Genomic DNA, 24,901 nt, shown 5'->3' on the forward strand with positions numbered 1-24,901 from the left:
CGATATTGGTCTCACGAAAAACAAAGCAATGAAAAGGTATTTTGTTTGTTTATTATTTTTGGGATTTTTTTTAGCAGTAAGCATGGATGTTAGCAAAAAGAAGCGATGAAATTGGTGCGGAATTTCTTTGCCTCACGATGAGATGAATATATGTACAGTGAGATGGAAAACGGAACAGTTCCCCTATATGAGATAAAATAAATGTTTATTAAGCAAAAATGCTTAGAATTAAATTCTCTACAACTTTATAGAATTGTATGAACTCCTAACTCAAAAGGGTAAAAAATACATTTCCCAAAAAAAATCACCAAAGGGCCACCCTAATGACAAACAACTTACACCAAAAATAGATCTCTTCTTGAAGATCATTTCTTCTGAAGACGTCAAAACTCTAACACTGATGGTTTTTGAGTTATCGATTTATGTCGTGAAATTTGACGAATCCGACCATTGTGCACCGCTGCCCTTGCTGCCTCAGCCATCATCAGCCTCTAGCCGTGAACTCCGAGCGATGCGATGGGCGATTGCATCCATAGCACCGACACCACTCCATCCAACCATCATCAAGCACAGAATGACAAAAAATGCGCCCACTTCTTTCATGCATATTCGCAGACCCACCGGCAGTTCTACCGCTGGCGACTGCATGCTGTGTAGGTTAACACAGCGAACGAACGAAACGAAAAATGCGCGAGCAAAAAGCACGTCAGTACGCGCAGCTGTCATCAATTGTAACGACGGCAGGTACTGCTTCACAAAGAAAATCTTGCAGTGGACCCGAGGGCCCGTGACATACCACATTCAGAGATCCGTGTTAGGAATAAACAGGATTGGTTACATATACACTTTTTGCTGGCTTTGCAAAAATTTAAATTTTCAATAGCTTATTGTTAATATTCTCAAGTTTCAATGAAATAGGCAAATTGCTGGAAAGTGTCTAAGTCGATTAATATATAAATCTTAAAAATCGCTGGATAAAGGCGCTGGTAACGTTCGAAATCTTCCCTTTCAGCGTAACGCTCTCAATTTCCAAAAATCGAAATGACACCCAGTATAGTAAAGAAAGACGTTAGTCCTATATCAATATATGTATTGCGTGAGAATGTCATGCAAGCTGAAATATTGTGGACACTGGAAACTGTGTTTACCCATAACTGAAATCGAAGTGCTAGCGCTGATGTCGTAATTTTTCCTAAAATGTTCCCAGATAGTGACATTGCTTCACAAATGCGCATGGGGCGTACGAAAATAGGATATCTCATAACATACGGGTTGGCACCATGCTTCCAGGATGATTTGTTTAAAATTTTGAACTCATCGTCGAAGATTGTTATTGGATTTGACGAGTCCCTGAATAAAATCGCACAACGCCAGCAAAACGACATTTCGGTGAGATACTATGACGAAGTGAGACAGAAAGTTTAAAGTAGCTATGTTGGGTAGGCTTTTTTATCGTCAACGTGTGCGAACGATTTGCTCTTTGGTCCAAAAGAATGTTATAAAGCGCAACCTGGTGTTATGAAGAAAATTGTACAAATTTTAATGGATGGACCAAATGTCAAATGGAAGCTAATGAAAGATTTGTCCGCTGAACGGCGAGATCTGAGAAGTAGTTCCATGATCTAACTTCTGAATATCGGTAGTTGCGGATTGCACGTGGTGCATAATGCATTCAAATCAGGTGCGCAAAAAACATTGTGGAACTTCTTGTACGCACTGCATAATTTGTTCAAAGATGTACCCTTGCGACGTGCGGATTATTCAACTGTAACCGGATCTTCTCTGTTTCCGCTGAAATTCTGTGGTGTACGCTGAAGGTTTACGTAAATGCTGTAAAGAAGCAACACGACAGAAAATTGAAGGAATCGCATCTTGATTATAAACGAAGTTTCGTTACGGTTCATAATTCGAAAGTATTTTCTACGATTGCTAAAGGAATAAATGATCCTCTGCTAGAGGCCAAATTGTCCTTTTTGATGCCTATGGCGGCAACTGAGCCATTTTTCAAGGAATTTCAATCTGATGCACCGATTGTTCCGTTTTTTTTCGGCGCTCTGGTAAATCTCATCAAACCAATTATGGAAGTGGTCAAGTCGGAATATCTAAAAGTTAATATAAAATCTTTGATATCCGTTGAGTTGAGTGACGAGAATCTACTTACTAGCAATCAAGTGGACGTCGGATTCACCACTAAAGTATCGTGTTTCGTCTGTGAAAGAATAGCAGATTTTGTTTTTTAGAAATGAATGCAAATCATTTTATGTTGCATTTCTACAAAAAAAAATGATCGACAAATCTCCTCTAACTTACTCGCTTACTCGATACGTGTCTTGCCTGAGCCCACAAGTAATCACTGACTCACCAGAAACAGTAGATAAAATATTGGTCAAGCAGATAAAATATTGGTACACAAGCAGATAAGATATTGGTCGAATATCGTAACTTCATCGATGAACCGTTTACCTCCAGCCTGTTCTAACTACAGAAGAGAAGCGACACGCCTAGACACATTTTGGGAAAGCATTATACAGCAGTCATCGAGTAAGTTGCCTAACTTACTGGTCCTCGTCCGCGACATCTGTATTATGTCGCATGGTAGGGGAAGGGGAGGCAATATGCCCTAGCTAAGCAAACACTGCTCTATTGTCTTATTAGTAACGCTATTCATGGGTATTTTTACATTATGCATCAGTTAAACAAGATAGCTAGTTGATGCCATTCAAAAATTGTCAAAAATCTCAATCATATTGATAATATTCACATTTCAAAAAAGTGGTGATATTTTGTTGCCGGAAAACTCATGAGGCAAAACGCCTTTCAGCTGGCGGCTCCTAAGGAACAAAGTACCACGCGTCGGCGAATCAGCATTCTAGTATGGATAGTCCGTGGAGACGCAAGTACTTTGTAGGTTATTGCCACTAGGGCGTTTTGCCTCGCCAAAATGTTAGATGTTTCTTCAAAATGTGGAAATTTTCGGTTTTTCCGACCTTCCCATGCACTATTTTGAAACTTTCTGCGCCTATCCTACATAATTTTAGATCTATTTTGTTACGGACATATTAATGACGGTAAATATGAGGGAAACCACAAAAGGCGTTTTGCATCGGGGGGGTTTGGGGCCTCTTCCCCTAATGTAACTTTGGAGCGCGGTTTATCAGTGAACAAAGACTGCCTCATTGTAAACCAAGAAGAGGAAAGCTTGGTGGCTCAGCGTATTGTATACGACGTCGCCGCGAATGTTGGAAGCGTAAAGGATTTTGTCACCACGAAGAAATTAGTTCAATACGCAAATACCGCGCACCAAAGATATCAGGAAGCATTGGATAAGATAAAGAAGGAAGAGGATGATTCAGCAAAGGAAACGCAGCGTAAACGGAAGGACTCGGATGATGAAAAATCTTGAATTGAAAAAGGCTAACTGGTGGCTGAAATGCAAAAAGGGTTGGCATCTATAGATAAACAGATGAAAGATCCTACTAAGTAAGTTGAGCTGACTAATGTTCTCCAGTTTTTATTTGTAGTTAATAAAAGTTTTTGTTAATTTTTTAAAATTTTGTTTTAATTTATTAATGTTTAAAGAAAAGTTATTGGTGTCACAATTATTTCCGTCTCCTTGATATTTTTTGAGCATATCTCTTGTTACCCAAAATTTGATGCACCTGGATTTGGGAACCGGGAAAAAACCGGGAAATCAAAAATTAAAATTGAATGGACACCCTGAGCTAGGTTTTTTGGCAATCACCAGAACCAGAAAACGGACTTCAACCGTTTCCTTTCTATATTAGATACAAGAACACCGTCTTCGACCAGAGGTCGTACAGACTGAACACTTAACACCTAGCATGAGAGACAACGGACAGGACACATAACAACCAGTGGACCAGTTGAGAATTTTTCGATTGGGGGCTAGCCTTGGGCTGGCTAGCCACATACCACGTGGACAGTTTAGGTTTAGGATTGAAATTTGAATGTCTCTAAAATATAAGAATGATCTTTTGAGATTCATGACATCTCAATTTCAATCTTTATTACAACCTATCCTATCCAACCTGTGGCTACGCGTTGGCCTCGCTTATTCCACTTGACGAGAAATTAGTTAATTTCCCGTCCCCTTGGAGAGTACTAATGAGCCCCAGCGGATCCTCCATGTAAAGAGCTATACCTGATAAGTATGAAGGGATATACGATCAGGGGCTCAGTCTGTTAAGTGGCCGATCCACTGTGAATCGTTAGAGGCGTGTACTGAAGTGCTCCAAATGTGACATGATACACAGATAATCTGTTGATGTACACCACAAATAAACAAAAAACAGATGAATATTATCTTCAGTGCCGTCAACCCCCTTGACCTTGGCTAGGGCTTATCAACATACAATTATATTAGAGATATTCTCGTAAATATTATCACTAAATCCGACCCGAGCACAGCCGCAACAAGTCACTCATATACACATGACAATCTTTATACATAAAAAATAATTTCTGTCTGTCTGACCATTATAGATTCGGAAACTACTGAACCGATCGGCGTGAAAATTAGTATACAGAGGTTTTCGGGGCCGGGGAAGGTTCGTAAAATGGTTAGAGACCCCTCCCATCTTTGGAAAAAGGGCTACCAAATGTTTCTGTGGGGGTTCGAAACCCCTCCCCCTTCTGGAAAGGGGGGCTCCCAAATAAATGGAGCATACATTTCTGCATAACGCGAGAACTAATCAGAGAATAAATCAATTTTAGGCGAAACGAAGTTTGTCGGGTCTCCTAGTATCACATAAATCTGCAAATTCGACACAGTTGTTTCATAATGGAACGTACACACGGTCAAGCAGTTTGACCAACATTGACTCCACCTCTCGTTTATTCAAACATCCATCAAGTTTTACTAACAGCGACACGAACAATCAATTTATTCGACCAACAATATCACACACGAACGAAGCTCCAACTTGAGCATCAACCATAAAAAAATATATGGGGGTTTATGCAACTTCACTACAAATGCTCAAACATGTTCGGCGAGCCTTGACTTCGCCCCCAACAACTCAAACCAAAATCAAACCGTTTTAATTTTTTCCAACCGAGCCGCCAACTGTCAAATGGTTGTTCGAACAACTTCACACACGTTCGAACAAAGCAGCAACCGAAGCGTTTTCTTGGGGGCGGAGTCAATGTTCGTCAAACTGCTTGACTGGTGTGTACGTTGCATAAGGGCTAATGTCGCAAACGTAAACAATGCCTTTTCCTGCAAATTCCTCGACAACTAGGACCGCTCCCAGCTAACGACCATTCGGAACTGGTTGCGTTCCGCGCCTTCTATCAAACAGAAGTGGAAAATACCACCAGAAGTCTCTAATCTTCCTGAAATCAGCAGAAGAAGTCAATGTTTACGTTTGCCACTTTCGCCCTTATGAAACAACAATATCCAATTAATCATTTCTGAACTCCTTGAATTTAGTCATAAATCATAACAAATTTCGGCGCTGCACGGATTTCGGTCTCTCGGTACAAAGGTGCAAAAATCAGTTTTTCTCTAAACAGTGTTATGATTTTTCAACAGATCGATCGGCATTGTAGGTTGCTGCGATTAGATTTCGTAACAACTACACCACTGCAACTGTAGGAACACTCACAATTCAGTACCAACATTTCAAAAGGGCGAAAATACTTTTGAAAGCAAGTCTCGCTTAACTTTTCAAAAGGACCTAAGTAACATTTCTTCCATGAATTATTTTGAATACTGCAATCAATAGCTTTCATGTTGCTCTGTTGATTGCGCTATTCAAATTAATTCATGAAAAAAATGTTACTTAGGTCCTTTTGAACAGTTAAGCGAGAAGTGCTTCTCACGTTTCTGGTGGTCTATTTTGAGCCTACTCACGCAATTCAACACCGCTGATGGAAGCAGCGAATTCTCTTCTTTCAATAAATGGCGCTGGGTTGCGTGGGTGTACAAAAATTTGCCCACCAGCGACGTCCGAAGCTCTTGTTTAGATAAGCAGTTTCGCCTTTTTGAGATGTTGGCGTCGAACCGAATTATTACCGAGCTTTTTTTAGTTCGTTTCCAATTCTAGCAGCTACTGCTGAAACAGTCAAGTTGAAGGTATAGGATAGAAATGGAAACGGTATGGAAGTCCATTTCCAGTTCTAGCGGTTGCTAGAATATGAGGAATGTAGAGAAAGGTACAAAGTTGGATAATGGAACGGACCTATGATTGAACCCACGATCTCCTGCGTATGAGGCAGAAACAGTAGCCATATGACTACCAAGCCCGTTTCCGTATGTGTAACAACAATTTTTGTGGAAATACCAGAGGAGCGACATCCAATTTTTTTACTATGGATTTTGACAGGTTTGCCTGTTCGTTCTTTTTTGGGTGATAAATTTATCCCCCAGTGTCAAATTACCCCAATACTGATTTATTTTGCAATAGTATGTGCGTGAATTTTGAATGTTTACGTTTTTACAGGAGAATATAATGCAAAACGCCCATACCACTCAATAATGCAACATGATACAATCATGAGAAAATAGAGAAAAATTTAACAAATTATCAATTAAAACAATTCTACACTTGATTCCATGCTTCAAACTTAAGAATGTTCAACTTATTTGCTCAATTATTTAGAATGCTAGTTGCCCAAGGTACTGTATATGCCTTTGTTCGTTTTATATCATTTTCACCCTCGCAATTGTTTATGTTGCATTCGCAATGCACTCGTATTGGTGATTCAGAAAATATGTTACAAAGATGGCGTGGCTTGTCATTCCCGTGGGAAATTCTATGCGAAAATGTCAAAAATGTAGTTCTGCCCACAATTGCATATTTGTTCTACATGTAATTATAAATACGATAGTACCTATTCTTTAGAACCAAAACCGTTTATGCTAGCTTCCTTCCTCCCTGGATATCAATGAAACTATACTTCAGGTTTGTGATGAAAATTGAGATGAGTTAGTATGCAAGTCAAATACGGGACATTGAAGGCAGCCTCGCAGATAAGGTCAAAATTCTTTTAATGAAAGTTTCAATCAAGAATTATAATTGAAAAGAATAGTACTAATTCCTGTGATAATAATGCTATATATAATTTTCTACACGATGTTTTTATAAAATTTTCAATTTTATTGACAAACTTTCTTACGGCTTCTCCACTTGAAATCAATTCCGTTTGCTTAATTAAATCAATCCCAAGCAATCCACTTCTTCGTAATTATTCCATTAGAAAAACCACCACCCTCTCGTGTTCAATGTTTCCGAGAGGATCATTAAATGTGTAAGCGAAATTAAAACACTCCCTTCTTACCTCTTCCTGATTAAGATTTCCTTCCATGGCCCTCATTTCCCCATTACCCAACGCAATCTTATCCGGAACACCCGACCCTTGTCACTGCTCCACTCCTCTATCCCGGCCGCATTAGGATTTGTCAACTACACTTCATTATTTCATTTCAATTTTCCAATGGCGTAGAACGAACGACCCAAGGAGTGGAAAAAAAATACGTTTTCTATTGACACCATGAAAGGAAAACTCCACAACAACGAACCCCATAATCCGGACTGAGTCAAAACAATTCCGCACTCATTATTGCCGTTTCTCATTCGTGTGCTGCTGATGGGCACTCTCCCTCAGGAACTGGATGGAAATGGATTGCTGTCCCCTCTTTTTTATGTAAGTACACTCCCGGTCATAAGTTGAGACTAGGAACAGTTCTTTGTTTTGGAATTTGAAGATGAGAATAATGTCATGAGTCTTTAAAACTGGTTAGCATTATTTACAATCAAACAGTGGAATTCAATGAGATAGTACTAACTCGTCCCAAAGACAAAGCGATGCTAAACGCCTTCCAACATAGTTCGTTTTTCGAATCGAGATTGGACTTAAATCTGAAAAAAAAAAAAAAAGAATAGAACATTGACACCATTCTAAAGGCCAGACCACAAACATACATCCCAGAGTGTACTTCCTGTCCTGAACCCCATTTTATCACGACTTTCCGGCCTACGAGTCCCATCCACCATTACCAGATCGTACTGTTGCTGCCTGGTTCGTGTATTGTAATTATTTAAAGTGGAAACGAGGAGACACTGAGCCGAACTCCCAACGAAAGGATGACAATGCTGTCTCACCAATACATTTTCGATTGAAACTGCGACGACCGACGGTAGAATGCGACTTGTTGAGTATGGACCTCGCGCCGCCATAGTGAATCCGTTAGCGAAATGGCGGTGAAAAGTTTCCAGCAAACTGCTGACGATCCCTCCCCCGTGTGCAATCCGTTTCAGCAAGGGAAAAGTTTGTCATTGACGGATGTCAAAGCCGTTGTCAATTGGGTGCGGATTCGAAGGCACTGACTGACTCACTGATTGACTGACATTGGTGTTTTTGCTGCAACTGAGAAAAATCTGCTGCTGATGGATCCATTGTAAACGGGTTGTGGGAAACTAGTTTACGAAAATCGATTTTTCGTTTGGTGAAGTACTTTGCAAATACGTTTGGTTCATAATAATCCACTTTTCAATTATCACTATTTTATGCATTTACCAATAAGGCAAGGCACATACGCCCGCAAAACAAAACAAAAATTTCAGGATTTGATTGGGAGCTTTGAACTTGTAATTTTATTCTGTAGTGTTTATGTGGGAAATACCATCCAAAATTTTCATATCACATAATTACTAAATTCGAATCGAGAGGATCAGCCACGACGTACCAAATTTACGCTTCCCTAAATCAAATAATATACAGACAGTTCATTTCTTTCGGTTGACTTTCAGCCGCTCCTGTCGCCCCCCTAAAAAGTAGCCGTTTAAATTTGAATATTTATCAAAAACAAAAGCCATCATGTTCGTTCAAAAATCACAGCTTCCCCGGTTCCAAACCGACGGCGGCAGTAGTGGCGGTATCATCATAGCAGGGCATTTGCCGCCGAATTTGTGACCCCCCATCTGTTTCTCTTTTTCCTATACTTAGTCATAAATGTCTCGATCACAACGCTACAACGGCAGCCCCAGCGGGGCACGATAAAATTAGGAACCGAATTTATCATTAGCTGATTATAAATTCATAAGAATTCTCTCAACAGCGACCGCGGCCGCCGTATGTCTCCGACCTGGTCGTCCGTCGGTCAGTTAACAGAAAACTATTCATAATAGTGAGCCATTCCGGGGGCGCAAAATTGATCAATCGAATCGAAATGGGCGGATAGGAAGTGACAAATGGTGAGCCTGGTGGAGCGAAGAACGAGGTTCTAATCTTCTGTGTTTCTGTTCCCCGATTCGTTTGCGATGAATAAAGGAGCAAAATCATTTTGTATGCTGATTGGGGTTGTTAAAAATTGGTTTTCCAACACATTTTTATTGTCTTGGGGAATTTTTTGTAATTAAATGAGAAATTATGAAAAATGGCAACCGTCTGTCCACACTGTATGGGAAGAATGCATCAGATGGCGGTGCTGCTTTCACCTCATCCACTAATGATAATTGTTTTAAAATATATTTTCACATCTGATACAATAAATTTTCTGTTTTTCTTCAAATAGAAAGCAAACAATTTGCGTGGAATTTTTTCTGTCGTTCCGAATTGAATCTTTCGAGACCTTCTGGAGCATATTATGCTTATGCAGGTCAGATCGTCGGGCAATGCCAAACTTTCTTTCCACAGTTATTCCAGACTGAGACAACAAATAGATAATCGTGCAAAAAAAAAACAATCTAATCCTAATTAGTTTTACCATTATCTTTGTTAGCCATCAACATTTACTTTTCTTTAAATGCACACGCATCTACGAAGGATTTCATTTATGGTACCTCGTTTGTAACAGACAGACGCCAAAGCGTCTGGCAGTTCTCCAATCTCAACACACGGCTATCCCTTCGCCCAATCCCTTCAAAATCACTTCATCATCGGTTTTGGGGCCCCCTCGTGTGCCGAAATCCACTTCCAAAAACATTCCAAAAGAATGCCGATCGAATTCCACAGTGACAGATTTAAACACCTCGCACGCAGCTGGAGCATTTCTTCAATTTTTCCTCGTTCTTGTGATCACCCTTCACCATGAATGCTGCCGGTGCGGGTAACCACAAACCTTCCGAGCTTTCAATAGTTCTTGAAGAGCGCAGTAGGGAATAGTCTAATATGCACCGCACAAGCGATTTCAGTGTTTTCAGACTGAATATAATGCAAGATAATTACTCATGTAACGCGCTGTTAAATGATTTTTTTCGGCACAAATAGTGCATTCATCTAATAAGATGGATAAACATACAAGTTGAGTATTGGTATAGGTACTGTCGCTGCAAGCATAACTGTCCCATATTTATGTGGAATCCTTATTAGTACACTCAGCGCCACATCGCCACAACTCGTGGTTCATTCGTCTTCGCCATGTACCCTGCCTTCGATAGTACGCAACAGTTACCTATCGTAAGGTCTTAGTGCGTATTGGTCCTTCACGAAAATTATTATATACATTATATCACCACGAATATCACCAAAAATATCTTCTCAACGGTGGCTATTTTCTATAGTTCCAAAAGTTTCTGGGCGAGCGTGGTTCAGAGGCCAAATGACCGGATGAGCTGCTGAAATTCCTTGATTATGATGATTCCCTGATTCCCGAATCCTAATCCCCGTCCATCCTTAAACATTGTAAACCTAACCTCGAGTCACCACGAGTACGTTGGCTTATTTCCCTCTCTTACTAATTTAATAATAAGATTATGTCGATTGTACATATCTCAAAGAAACGTGGCTCCGTAAAGTGTTATACACGCATGAGCCTACCAAATAAACGAAATTGGAAAAAAAAAATATCTTCTAATAAGTGAACCATATTGATTTGACACGATAAAACCTTAAATCTCCTCCAAAACAAACGAAACATAATACAACTGTCTAAGACGAGTTTAGTACTTTCCACTGTAAGATTTTCTCCATACAAATCATTTTTTTTATTTATATGGAACGTAAGAAAATGGCAGACCCCAAGTAACATTTTAAGTTTTATAACGCTCTTAAAGACCATAATTTACTCTACAAAAATAATATAAAACCATCATTAAACTAAAATGTTACTAGGGCTCCCCCCATAAATGCTTACGTAATTAGTGAACGACCCCTTTCGACCTCAACTGTGAGGCCGTCTCCAGTGTCTCGTACTTGACTCGACTTGGTCGTCGTCAAGTACGAGCACTGAAGACGGCCTCACAGTTCAGGTCATAATACGTATCTGTAAAGAAAACATAATTGTTAAAAATGATGTTGTTTAACTTTTGTCTTCCTGTGCATCAGTTTAAGAATAGGGCCACAACTGGTACATGCGTTCCTATTATAGATTAAGAAATTTTGGGCCCTATCACGAATTTTAATGCGATTTTCACATTAGTCCCAAGGAGCAGGAAGGGAAACCTTTCGTTTGACATATAAACACCATGCATATGCCTTTTATTTATATTTTTTTAAAAATAGTTGTTCTTAACTATGGCGATGATTGGTACACCTACCCTATACATTGAAACCTCAGCGTGTCAATCGGTGAGCAGCAAGCCATGACTAGAACTTTTCTTGTCAGATCTCCGTGGCATGCACACGCACCCACGGAGAGCTGCTGTCATTTCGTTCAGACATATTGGCGATCCTGACGCTGATGTTGAAAGGTGAGCTGAATTCCAAAGGTGAGCAGAATTCAGTTAATGTGCTAATGTGTTAAAATATTTGATGATTTAAAAAAAAATCACAAGGTAAGGTGGTTTGTATTGCTACAAAGCGTGTCTGGAAGACTTCGGAAAAATGGATTGGTAAAACACAAAGCGCGCCCACTGGAAAATGGATTGTGGTTTGGAATACCATTAGGTATGTCAGGGAGACTGCCGAAAAAGGAGTGACGATCTATAAAACCCCAGGGTGAGTCCAGAAAGCCTTGATTTTGGTTGAAATAAATTTAGTTGGAAATTTATACACAGAGCTTTTTGGAACAGTGTGCTAATTCTAACAAAAGCTATTGAAGACTATCGTATGCTATAAAGTTGTTTGGAAGGCAAATAATATTATCTTGAAGCTTATTTTGGAATTCACTGACTTAGGGGCCGTACACTAATTACGTAAGAATTTTTTCTGGGCTTGACAAAAACGTCCTGTGCGTGTACTCCCAGGTTCATCACCATACCTCCATCGTTGTCTTCAACATCGTCATTCAGGTGCTCTTCGTCATACGTTCGCAACTTTTGAATCATCTCGCGCTCGTCCGTAAGAACGTTCCTGTATGTGTTATTCAACATGTAAAGCTGTGGTACGTGGCCCTAACGTTATTAGCGTGGCATATGTGCTTCGTCTCTACATGTTCTTAAACCTCCTGTTGGCTTCTTTTCCCGGAAAATCGAGTTTTGCATGTTCCGCGCCCATTTATATCATGCCTCATTGACCCTCGTGCGGGGTTGCAGCAATCTTACCTAAGGGGCCGTACACATATTACGTAAGCAATTTTTCTGGGTTTTTCGACCCCCCCTTCCCCCATGTAAGATTTTTTCCATACAAAAGATTTTTTATTTATATGGCGCGTAAGATATTGACAGACCCCCCTCCCCCCATAACTGCTTACGTAATATGTGTACGGTCCCTAAGTTGCATTCTTCTCCGCCACTAACTGTGCCTAGTGCAGTGGTTGCGGTGCTGCCAATCGCGGACCAAATATTCCGATGTTGCATTCAAACTAGCGGATAAGATCCTTCTGAAAATGAACTCTGACTCGCTCACCGTGAAGGCAACGAACCGAGTTATATTGGAACAACGGCTTACGAAGAAACGGCTCCTCTTCAGTGTGACAAACGATTCTGTCCCGGTTGCAAAACCTATTCTCCTGCTTGGAACCGGCAGTACTCTTTCGCCTTCCTCGGAAATCAAGATCGTCCCTCATCCCCAGCCTAAATTCTGGCTTCATCTGTCACGAATTGCACCAGACGTTTCCTCCCATCGTAGTCGAGCCCCTCCTTCCAGCATCTAGCCGTCCCGGTCCTGCGCATGGGAAGGGAGACGGTGTCTTTCGAATTGCTACAACCGGAAAGTACGATCAATCAACCATCGCATCTTTTGCTGATATTATCACGATTTCCAGAGCAACAGCCCGAAACTGGACGTCACCGACTAGACTCTATCACAATTTCAAGCTACGTTTTCTGAAATGGGTACGATAGTTTTCTATTTGAACGAAACTCGAATAACAGCAGAAAATCAACATGAGGAGGTATCATAATCGTTGTAAGTTCCAAGGTGAAGGCAATAGTAATCGAAGATGATTCGTTCAACACAGTGGAACAGGTTTGGGTAGCTATTCAGCTCGGAGGTCGTAAACTGTTTATTTGTGCGGTGTACATTCCTTCAAACCGAGCTCGAGATTTGGAACTCATTGACACGGATTGCCGATCAGTCTTCTTTGCCTTGGAGATCGCAATTCCTAGCGATAAAATCATTGTTTTGGGCGACTTCAACGTTGCAGGCATCGCTTGGCTTCCAACTCACCATCGCCTTGATCAGGAGCATTCCTCATTTGATCCGGGATATTTCAGGTTGCTGAATAACTACAGTACTGCCACGTTATCTCAAGTTGATTGCATTGTAAATGAAAATAATCGTAGGGTTCCGTGGATCAAAAATAATCTTCGTTCGCAGAGAAGGATGAAAAAGGCCGTATTAAAGAGGTTCATCAAGTTTCGCCCTCTTCCCCTAAAATACCCTTATGCAAGGCTGAACCATGAATACAAACGGTTGAGTCGTTTCTATTTTCAACGTTACCAGCGTTACAGTGACGGCTTAAATAAGCAACGTAAGGAAGTAGGTCTTCCATCGTCCATGGTCTATAATGGAGATACAGCATCTACTCAACAAGAGATTGCGATCGCCAAGCTTGATAGGAATTGTGTAACAATTATATTTTCTGATTCAATAATAGAATTTCATAAGTTAGAAACTATTGCATGAATGTTCGTTTTGCTTTATATCACGCCTTCGAAATGGTTGCATCTGGCATAAAAGCTAGAGGTTCCCATGTCATTTCGCAGACGAATCATCAATTTCAGTTTTGTAGTAGTGATAACTTTTCATTCTAAAGCGTGATTTATTCGTTTGATTGTGGGGAGTTGTGCCAGTGATGAAAACTTATTGTGAACGGTTATTTATCTTTGGAGCGGTTCTGGTAGTTGCACGTACGTGATTTATAGTCTTGCGGCGTCGAAACGCTCATGATAAGTACGACGGTTTTGAGACAACCAGTGACTTCCCTCCCCGATTTCGGGAAACATTGACCCTATCCTCTGGATACACAGATAGAAAAATCCACTGAAAAATACGCTAAAAATCATGCACATAAATGGAACGCCATTATTAGCGTAATTCCACACGGGATATAGCCTAAATGTATACAATATTTGACGTGATTCGTCGATATTGCATACAACTTGTAAGCAATCTTGTTAGGAAGAGGACCATTTCAGCGTAGAATAGCGTAAATTTCCGCATGTCAAGTTTTATGCGCTGTTTATTTTTCATTATTTTTTTCTGTGATAGTCTCAGGCCGGGCAAACCTTAAACTGCTGGGTGGTCTCCTTCACGAAGTGGCGATTAAGCCTCGTACCTTGCTGAGCGTCAACTGACCTCTTGGTGACTGTCGCTCGGAAAGCTTACATACAGCATACCGTAGGGTAGCCATCTGGGACCATTGATATTCTCCCTCTATTTCAACGACGCACATCAAGTTGTAGAAGGACCAAAAAGTGCGTAAAACTTGAGATGCGGAAATATACAATATTCTACGCGGAAATGGTCCTCTTCCTAGCAAGTTTGCTTACAACTTGTAAGCAATATTGTCTTTTCACGTCAAATATTGTATACTAGTTTATTTGCAGACGCAGTAGCGCCCGTGGCAAGTGTTTTGATTATTTTCTGCATTGAAAAAAAAAATCAAAATTTTCATCGTGTGTGGTCTGTAATTATTTTTCATCAAATGCTGTGTCTGGTTGTCTAAGGTTGTCACTGGTTTGTTTTCTGCATCTAATAGTAAAAAATAATTGAAGTGTCAAATATTTTATTTCTTGTGAGAATTTCCCCGCGTGCTGCGTCTGGTTGGCTAGTCACCGAACAGACAAACAGGGCTATTCTATTTATGACATTTATGGGCCAAACACAATGGATACGTTTGCGTGCGTTTTGACAGTTTTTCCATGGCGCCCTCCTTAGCCGCGCGGTAAGACGCGCGGCTGCAAAGCAAGGCCATGCTGAGGGTGGCTGGGTTCGATTCCCGGTGCCGGTCTAGGCGATTTTCGGATTGGAAGTTTTCTCGACTTCCCTGGGCATAAAAGTATAATCGTGTTAGCCTAATGATATACAAATGCAGAAACGGTAACTTGGCTTAGAAACCTCGCAGTTAATAACTGTGGAAGTGCTTAATGAACACTAAGCTGCGAGGCGGCTCTGTCCCCAGTGTGGAGATGTAATACCAATAAGAAGAAGAAGAAGATAATGAACAACGATAAAAGGCAAAACCCGCTTCGAATCATAGCAAGCCATGAAAACAAAACTACCGCACTTGTATACAAGTTGGAAAAAAGCTGATTCGGATAGGCGGCCCCACTGAGGGGGTTTGATAAAACGCGTTGATCTCGCTCATATTATGTTGGGGACCATACCTAATATGTGTGTAAAAAAGCTGTGTAAAACAAGTTAAAATGCATTATCAGAATCGGTGCCCCCCGCAATTGGGGCTTATTAGAAAATATTGTGTTGTAACCCCCCGAATCAGTTCATTATCGTAACAGTTACCGAAAAACGTCTTTCAAGGTATGCTACCTATTGAGAGTGTATACAGACGTGATAGGTGAGAGATTTTCTCATTCTCCTTTGAATCCAAACCCTAAAAAGGAGGTTTCAGAGCCTGCCTCTTGAAAGGAGGCTTCCGAGCCTCTTGAAAGGAGGCTTCCGAGCCTCTTGAAAGGAGGCTTCCGAGCCTCTTGAAAGGAGGCTTCCGAGCCTCTTGAAAGGAGGCTTCAGAGCCTCTTGAAAGGAGGCTTCCGAGCCTCTTGAAAGGAGGCTTTCGAGCCTCTTGAAAGGAGGCTTCCAGGCCTCTTGAAAGGAGGCTTCCAGGCCTCTTGAAAGGAGGCTTCTGAGCCTCTTGAAAGGAGGCTCTGAGCCTCTTGAAAGGAGGCTTCTGAGCCTCTTGAAAGGAGGCTTGAGCCTCTTGAAAGGAGGCTTCCGAGCCTCTTGAAAGGAGGCTGAGCCTCTTGAAAGGAGGCTTCCAGGCCTCTTGAAGGAGGCTCCGAGCCTCTTGAAAGGAGGCTTGAGCCTCTTGAAAGGAGGCTTCCAGGCCTCTTGAAAGGAGGCTTGAGCCTCTTGAAAGGAGGCTTCCAGGCCTCTTGAAAGGAGGCTTCCAGGCCTCTTGAAAGGAGGCTTGAGCCTTCTTGAAGGAGGCTTCTGAGCCTCTTGAAAGGAGGCTTCTGAGCCTCTTGAAAGGAGGCTTCCTGAGCCTCTTGAAAGGAGGCTTCTGAGCCTCTTGAAGGAGGCTTCCAGGCCTCTTGAAAGGAGGCTTCCAGGCCTCTTGAAAGGAGGCTTCCTGAGCCTCTTGAAAGGAGGCTTGAGCCTCTTGAAAGAGGCTTCCTGAGCTCTTGAAAGGAGGCTTCCGGGCCTCTTGAAAGGAGGCTTGAGCCTCTTGAAAGGAGGCTTCCAGGCCTCTTGAAAGGAGGCTTCCAGGCCTCTTGAAAGGAGGCTGGAGCCTCTTGAAGGAGGCTTCCTGAGCCTCTTGAAAGGAGGCTTCCGGGCCTCTTGAAAGGAGGCTTCTGAGCCTCTTGAAAGGAGGCACTGAGCCTCTTGAAGGAGGCTCTGAGCCTCTTGAAAGGAGGCTTCTGAGGCCTTTTGAAAGGAGGCTTGAGCCTCTTGAAAGGAGGCTTCCAGGCCTCTTGAAAGGAGGCTTCTGAGCCTCTTGAAAGGAGGCTTCCAGGCCTCTTGAAAGGAGGCTTCCGGGCCTCTTGAAAGGAGGCTTGAGCCTCTTGAAAGGAGGCTTCTGAGCCTCTTGAAAGGAGGCTTCCGGGCCTCTTGAAAGGAGGCTTCCTGAGCCTCTTGAAAGGAGGCTTCTGAGCCTCTTGAAAGGAGGCTCTGAGCCTCTTGAAAGGAGGCTTCCAGGCCTCTTGAAAGGAGGCTTGAGCCTCTTGAAGGAGGCTTCTGAGCCTCTTGAAAGGAGGCTTCCTGAGCCTCTTGAAGGGAGGCTTCCGAGCCTCTTGAAAGGAGGCTCTGAGCCTCTTGAAAGGAGGCCTTGAGCCTCTTGAAAGGAGGCTTCCAGGCCTCTTGGAAGGAGGCTTCCAAGCCTCGTGAAAGGAGGCTTCCGAGCCTCTTGAAAGGAGGCTTCCAGGCCTCTTGAAAGGAGGCTTCCGGGCCTCGTGAAAGGAGGCTTCCGAGCCTCTTGAAAGGAGGCTTCCGGGCCTCTTGAAGGAGGCTTCCAGGCCTCTTGAAAGGAGGCTACTGAGCCTCTTGAAAGGAGGCTTCCGAGCCTCTTGAAAGGAGGCTTCTGAGCCTCTTGAAAGGAGGCTCTGAGCCTCTTGAAAGGAGGCTTCTGAGCCTCTTGAAAGGAGGCTTCCTGAGCCTCTTGAAAGGAGGCTTCCGAGCCTCTTGAAAGGAGGCTTCCGGGCCTCTTGAAAGGAGGCTTCCAGGCCTCTTGAAAGGAGGCTCTGAGCCTCTTGAAAGGGAGGCTTCCTGAGCCTCTTGAAAGGAGGCTTCTGAGCCTCTTGAAAGGAGGCTTCCAGGCCTCTTGAAAGGAGGCTTGAGCCTCTTGAAAGGAGGCTTCCAGGCCTCTTGAAAGGAGGCTTCCTGAGCCTCTTGAAAGGAGGCTCTGAGCCTCTTGAAAGGAGGCTTCAGGCCTCTTGAAAGGAGGCTTCCTGAGCCTCTTGAAAGGAGGCTTCTGAGCCTCTTGAAAGGAGGCTTCTGAGCCTCTTGAAAGGAGGCTGAGCCTCTTGAAGGAGGCTTCCAGGCCTCTTGAAAGGAGGCTTCTGAGCCTCTTGAAAGGAGGCTTCCGAGCCTCTTGAAAGGAGGCTTCTGAGCCTCTTGAAAGGAGGCTTCCAGGCCTCTTGAAAGGAGGCCTGAGCCTCTTGAAAGGAGGCTTCCGAGGCCTTTTGAAAGAAGGCTTCTGAGGCCTCTTGAAAGGAGGCTTCCGAGCCTCTTGAGAGGAGGCTTCCGAGCCTCTTGAGAGGAGGCTTCCGAGCCTCTTGAGAGGAGGCTTCCGAGCCTCTTGAGAGGAGGCTTCCGAGCCTCTTGAGAGGAGGCTTCCGGGCCTCTTGAGAGGCTCTGAGCCTCTTGAGAGGAGGCTTCCGAGCCTCTTGAGGAGGCTTCCAGGCCTCTTGAGGAGGCTTCCTGAGCCTCTTGAGAGGAGGCTTCCGAGCCTCTTGAGAGGAGGCTTCCAGGCCTCTTGAGAGGAGGCTTCCGAGCCTCTTGAGAGGAGGCTTCTGAGCCTCTTGAGGAGGCTTCTGAGCCTCTTGAGAGGAGGCTTGAGGCCTCTTGAGAGGAGGCTTCCGAGCCTCTTGAGAGGAGGCTTCCAGGCCTCTTGAGAGGAGGCTTCCAGGCCTCTTGAGAGGAGGCTTCGAGCCTCTTGAGAGGAGGCTTCCAGGCCTCTTGAGAGGAGGCTTCCAGGCCTCTTGAGAGGAGGCTTCCAGCCTCTTGAGAGGAGGCTTGAGCCTCTTGAGAGGAGGCTTCTGAGCCTCTTGAGAGGAGGCTTCTGAGCCTCTTGAGAGGAGGCTTCCAGGCCTCTTGGAGGAGGCTTCCAGGCCTCTTGGAGCCTCTTGAGGAGGCTGAGCCTCTTGAAAGGAGGCTTCGAGCCTCTTGAAAGGAGGCTTCCAGGCCTCTTGAAAGGAGGCTTCCAGGCCTCTTGAAAGGAGGCTTTCAGGCCTCTTGAAAGGAGGCTTCCGAGCCTCTTGAAAGGAGGCTTCCGAGCCTCTTGAAAGGAGGCTTCCGAGCCTCTTGAAAGGAGGGGTCCAGGCCCCTTGAAAGGAGGCTTCCTGAGCCTCTTGAAAGGAGGCTTCCTGAGCCTCTTGAAAGGAGGCTTCCAGGCCTCTTGAAAGGAGGCTTGAGCCTCTTGAAAGGAGGTTTCCAGGCCTCTTGAAAGGAGGTTTGAGCCTCTTGAAAGGAGGCTTCCGAGCCTCTTGAAAGGAGGCTTCCAGGCCTCTTGAAAGGAGGCTTCTGAGCCTCTTGAAAGGAGGCTTCTGAGCCTCTTGAAAGGAGGCTTCTGAGCCTCTTGAAAGGAGGCTTCCAGGCCTCTTGAAAGGAGGCTTCCAGGCCTCTTGAAAGGAGGCTTCCTGAGCCTCTTGAAAGGAGGCTTCCAGGCCTCTTGAAAGGAGGCTTCCAGGCCTCTTGAAGGAGGCTTCCAGCCTCTTGAAAGGAGGCTTCCAGGCCTCTTGAAAGGAGGCTTGAGGCCTCTTGAAAGGAGGCTTCCAGGCCTCTTGAAAGGAGGCTTCCAGGCCTCTTGAAAGGAGACTTGCAGAGCCTCTTGAAGGAGACTTGAGCCTCTTGAAAGGAGACTTGAGCCTCTTGAAAGGAGGCTTGAGCCTCTTGAAGGAGGCTTCCGAGCCTCTTGAAAGGAGGCTTCCGAGCCTCTTGAAGGAGGCTCTGAGCCTCTTGAAAGGAGGCTTCCTGAGCCTCTTGAAAGGAGGCTTCCAGGCCTCTTGAAAGGAGGCTGAGCCTCTTGAAAGGAGGCTTCCAGGCCTCTTGAAAGGAGGCTCTGAGCCTCTTGAAAGGAGGCTTCCGAGCCTCTTGAAAGGAGGCTTCCTGAGCCTCTTGAAAGGAGGCTTGAGCCTCTTGAAAGGAGGCTTGAGCCTCTTGAAAGGAGGCTTGAGGCCTCTTGAAAGGAGGCTTCCAGGCCTCTTGAAGGAGGCTTCCTGAGCCTCTTGAAAGGAGGCTTCTGAGCCTCTTGAAAGGAGGCTTCCGAGCCTCTTGAAGGAGGCTTCCAGGCCTCTTGAAAGGAGGCTCTGAGCCTCTTGAAGGAGGCTTCCGAGGCCTCTTGAAAGGAGGCTTGAGCCTCTTGAAAGGAGGCTTCCAGCCTCTTGAAAGGAGGCTTCCGAGCCTCTTGAAAGGAGGCTTCCGAGCCTCTTGAAAGGAGGCTTCCGAGCCTCTTGAAAGGAGGCTTCCGAGCCTCTTTTAAGGAGGTTTTCCAGTCTGCATGTCGAAAGGAGGCTTTCAAGCCTCTGGAAAGGAGGCTTCCGTGCCTCTGGAAAGGAAGCTTCAGAGCCTCTGAAAAGGAGGCTTCAGAGCCTTTCGAAAAAAGGCATATGCGCCTCTGGGTAGGAGGCTTACGAGCCTCTGGAAAGGAGGCTTATGAGCCTTTTCAAAGGAGGCTTGCGCGCTTAAATGAAGGCTTGGGAGCCTCTTGAAAGGGAGCTTCCGAAACAGGGGTGGAAAAAATCAAATTTTCATACAATCTGGTTTGATAAACACTCACATGCGATCATTCTTTTTAAATATCCATTGGTTAAAACTACCCAGCGAGTAAAAATCGTTTGAACATTGTGTCTTAACGAAAGCATAACGCTTAATAGTAGATTTAACGAGACTAGTGATAATACTCATGTCTCTGCTCATTTTGTGGCAACTTTTAGAAAAACATTTAGTTTTTCATACTAATGCATATCACATATTCAACGTTCCATTTCTCCCATGATTATTTTCAACAATTGCTACAAATACGCAATCTATAGGTGGCATAGCTCTCAAAAAATTAAGAAAATTTTGTTCTGATTAATCTGTCAGTGCAAGCATCTTACACCATTGCCCCACCATCTTCCAATCACCACAGACAGAATAAACCGCGCAGCTCTTGTCCTCCGCGGAGCAGTCGGAGCTTTTGTTTCGTGCTCTTCAAGTCGAAGAAAAAACACACAGTTTCTGCTGCGCTTGCTCACCTGACCGAAGAAACAAAAATTAACGAATGATTCGAACGCAGCGTGAAATTTTTATCATTTTCACACTTGAAACGTTCTTTTTTCACGACGGTGCGTCCCCCGTCAACGCCAACGCACAGGAGGCCCAGTCGCGCGAATGGTGGCGAGACCGGCACCAGGGACCCGGTTGTGCGAGGGGAAATGTTTCGGAAGATGAGCGTAAATTCATCTTTTATTTTTGGAGGGATTAAAATTAATATGCTTTGAGTTTGGAGATTATTTTCGGCTGTTCCTTCTGGTTCTCGTTCATTAATAAAATGAAATTATTATTTATGGTATAGTTACTGGGGTCTCCTTTGTGCTACAGGTTTGAAGTTGGAGTTTCTGTTTTTTTTTTGTGGTTCCAGTTTTCATGGTTGATTTGCAGGGCCATTGTGTGGTGGTTTTGTTTCTTTGGCATTTTCATGGAGGATTTTCTGTTTAATGATGGGAATCTTTTTCGTAAATTAGATTTGACGAGAATGCACCAACTACTTTGGAAATTTATGGTTTTTTATTACCAGACGATTGATAAAAAAAATGTGAACACAATGAAAAGTCATTACATGAAATGTTGAAGTTTTGTAACGATTGTGAAGTTAGATGTTCTCACATGATTAGAAAATGATTTTGTGCTTTAGATCCCATTTAATACTTTTTTTTTCTTTTTCATTCGTATTCAAATTCATTCAATACCGCGCCATGTTGAAGCAATTACCTTTTAGTTATCATTCAATTTTATTGATTTCCATAGCCGATATTAATGTAAGTTTTCTTACCACATTCAGACTGTACCTAATGTATATGCCTACGCTACTTTTTATTTCGTCAATTACGTCAATGTATTATGAAAAATGCCCCCAAGTGAGTGTTGAATAAATCCTGATCCTATCTATTCCTATGTATTAGTATAGAACTGATGTCTCATCTATTCAAATTCACATCAATAACGAACTTAAATCAAAATGAATTTACACAATGTCATGATATATTTATGGACCTATGCCCTGAAGCTTCCAACAAAAAAAAAACAAGTAGTCCCAATTTCATTCGGAATTGAATATTCCGTTGAACCCACTCCGGCTTCGTTACCAAAACAAATCAAAAACCTCATTTTGCACTATCACTGCCTATCCGAACAAAGGGCTTAATTCTACTGTCTAATGCACGGACGCACAAAACTCAAAGCCCGGCTCCCACAATCGCCATCCATCCGAAACACAAGTAGCTACGAGTATCAAAGACGCCCCGCCGGGAACAATTTAAAACCCCATTTTCGGTGCAAATCAAAAGCCAAAACTCTGCGATAGATCATCAACGGGTCGGGTCGTCCGTCAGCAGGAGTAGCCGTTCAGATAATCAACCTTTTTGTGCCGCCATGCTGTTCGGTAAAATTGCTCTTTTTGTGGTCACCGTCGGAGGTTATTCTATTTCCTCCCGCTTTTCGTCCAGCCCAGCGTTACCAGTTTCCACTGTATGTGCCCACGTGTATTCTTTATACCTTTGAAATGACGAACACGGGTCTTAAAAATCTATCAATCCAGCTGTTCCGAACAATTGAGCCCGAATTCACGGACCGGAAAAATTCTCATTCGATGATTGTTGCTTTCTTCCCGTTTCAGAATTGAACCATCGAAATCCACCGCGACGCGTGGTCCTCGGCTGTTTTGTGTGAATCGGTCGAATCCACGCCGGAAAAATGATGGATCGGATACCGTCACTGTCGATACCGGGCTTATCGCTATCACATCCCCTGTCGATACCGACGTCGCAGAATCTCACGAATCAATCATCGCACGCCGCGCTCAATTCGCTTAATCTTCACTCGCAGAATTTGCATGCGGCCTCGGCGGCCGCGGCAGCATCTGTCAATGCTCTGCACGGTTCCCAAGGCGTTGGCGGTGGTGGATCGGCCACGGCTCAGGCGGCGGTCGCCGCTGCAGCTAATCTGCACCAGAACGTCGGTGGGCTGCTCAACGGAAGCAGCAACGGCAATGGGTGAGTTGGATTCCTAAATTGTTCGCGCAGGACGGGCCCTGCAGGTTTTGGGGCCATGAAGAAACCACGTGGTCTAAATTGGGCAGGCTGGCAAATGTGTGGATCATTTAGGTGGCTTCCAAATTTACTTGAATTTCATATAACATTGATAATTACCAAAATACAGATAAACATGAAAAAATATCTGAGCTAAGAATTATTGGCTGTTAATCGAAATAATACCTACGTTATAAAAATTCAATTTACCTTGGCATTTTTATAATTAAAGGTGATAATATGTTAATTATGGTTATTGTTTCGAAACTGGGACAACTGAGACACGAACTCACTGAACTTACGTACGTTGGAATGTGTTCCTTAACCATCAACATAAATTTGGCATGGTAAATAATTGTTATATTAAAAACAATTTTTACACTATTGGAAATGGGAGCCCGGAATTTCCCAAATCCACGTGACCACGTTGCTTCTGATTGGCAAACCTGTGTGTCCCCAAAAACCTCAATCCCGCTCACCGGACCGGCAGCTATCAACTAACAGTCCAAAGTTCTCCATATTACTACAGCCTGCTCGGGCAAACGATGATGAAAAAACCCGCCGAAGAACACATCAAGCGACCAATGAACGCCTTCATGGTGTGGTCCCGGCTGCAGCGACGGAAGATCGCCCAGGACAACCCCAAAATGCACAACTCGGAGATCTCCAAACGGCTCGGTAAGTACAATAGCCCCTTTAAAAATCGATTTTCCCAACCGGAACAATGAAGTTTTTGGATACAATATTTTTCTTCGACGTGGCTTCCCTAATCCGAAAAGTGGGCTCCGGGAACGGAGGGAATTCTCAAAAGACTGATTTTTGCATATCCTACTTCAGATTGGAAGACGTTATCGTTTTTCAAGCACCGAGAAAGTCGAAAAAAAAATGATTTCAATACTGAATGGAAATCGGATTTTCCCTCGTCAATTTTTGCTCCATCTGAAGCAGCACCCAGCTCAATCGATACGGGGCGAGGGTGGGTTTGTTCACTCTCGATTTTTGCCTCGTTTCCTTATCCCGTCGCCACCCAGATATGTACGTGGTTCAATTATTTGTTTGGCTCGCACAATGGGCTGTCATTTCAATATACTCCACGACAACGACCGACCGACAACGGTGACGACCATCCAACCATCCATGGTTGGACGGTCCCGCCAAACGATGACGACAAAAAAGATGGGTGAGCCTTAGGGTGCAACTTTGAAATATGACAAATAAAATACGGTGTTACGTTTCTTACGAAACACTTTGGGACTGTATCTCAACTCTCAACGACACATATGCAAGCTGTTGAAATTAAAAAATGTATTCTTTAATGTTTGATTTTTGAGGAATAGCTTAAAGAGTCAAACATTTACAATTTCTTGAAGATCAGTAAAGGTAGGGGAGAACGGTCCAAAATGCACCCCTGGGGCAAAATGGCCTCACTCCTAAAATCACTCATATAATCTGATATAGTACATGTATGAACGAATATTACCATTACAATTCATAATTAGTTATCCATCATTGAGCTATTCAATTTGCTATTCTTCCACCACATCCGTAAGATTGTAGTTCAATCCATTAAGAAATAACAAACAACCATGCGTTCACCATAATTTTACATGCAATTGAGTCATTTTAGACCACCATTCGGGCGTTTTGCCCCAGGCCTATTTTTAAAACATTTTTTGAATGCGTTAGAAAGTCATGAAAACCTTATTATTTTGAATAGGAGATCATTGTGAAATGTAATTAGGTTTGTAAATTTTGCACCTATACGTTGAAATGGTTGGGATTTTTTGGTTATATGGGCGAAAACATCGAAAAAGCTTAAGGGGTGCATTTTGGACCGTTCTTCCCTATATCATGACTTCTCTGATTTTAGGAACGTGTTTGACACAAATAATATCGTGTTCGAATAAGGCACTGCACGGGCTGCTTTGTCT

The 24,901-nt window shown here is 43.3% G+C and overlaps 1 protein-coding gene across 4 annotated transcripts in view; it reads left to right on the forward strand.

Annotated features, from left to right (window-relative positions):
- LOC134226032 (transcription factor sox-2-like) overlaps positions 1–24,901 on the forward strand; it is a 258,455-nt gene that overhangs the window by 89,838 nt on the left and 143,716 nt on the right. For 2 of the 4 annotated variants that reach the window (XM_062706541.1, XM_062706542.1), the window contains exons 2-3: positions 22,559–22,934; positions 23,482–23,648. In XM_062706541.1, the coding sequence (XP_062562525.1) occupies positions 22,636–22,934; positions 23,482–23,648 (466 nt within the window). In that variant the 5' untranslated portion in view covers positions 22,559–22,635. Of the gene's footprint in view, positions 1–22,558; positions 22,935–23,474; positions 23,649–24,901 lie in introns of those variants that run through there. The other 2 variants (XM_062706544.1, XM_062706545.1) reach the window with 2 other exon arrangements.

This window comes from Armigeres subalbatus, chromosome 3 (genome assembly GCF_024139115.2).
Source record: "Armigeres subalbatus isolate Guangzhou_Male chromosome 3, GZ_Asu_2, whole genome shotgun sequence".
In the NCBI taxonomy this organism is placed as follows: domain Eukaryota; kingdom Metazoa; phylum Arthropoda; class Insecta; order Diptera; family Culicidae; genus Armigeres; species Armigeres subalbatus.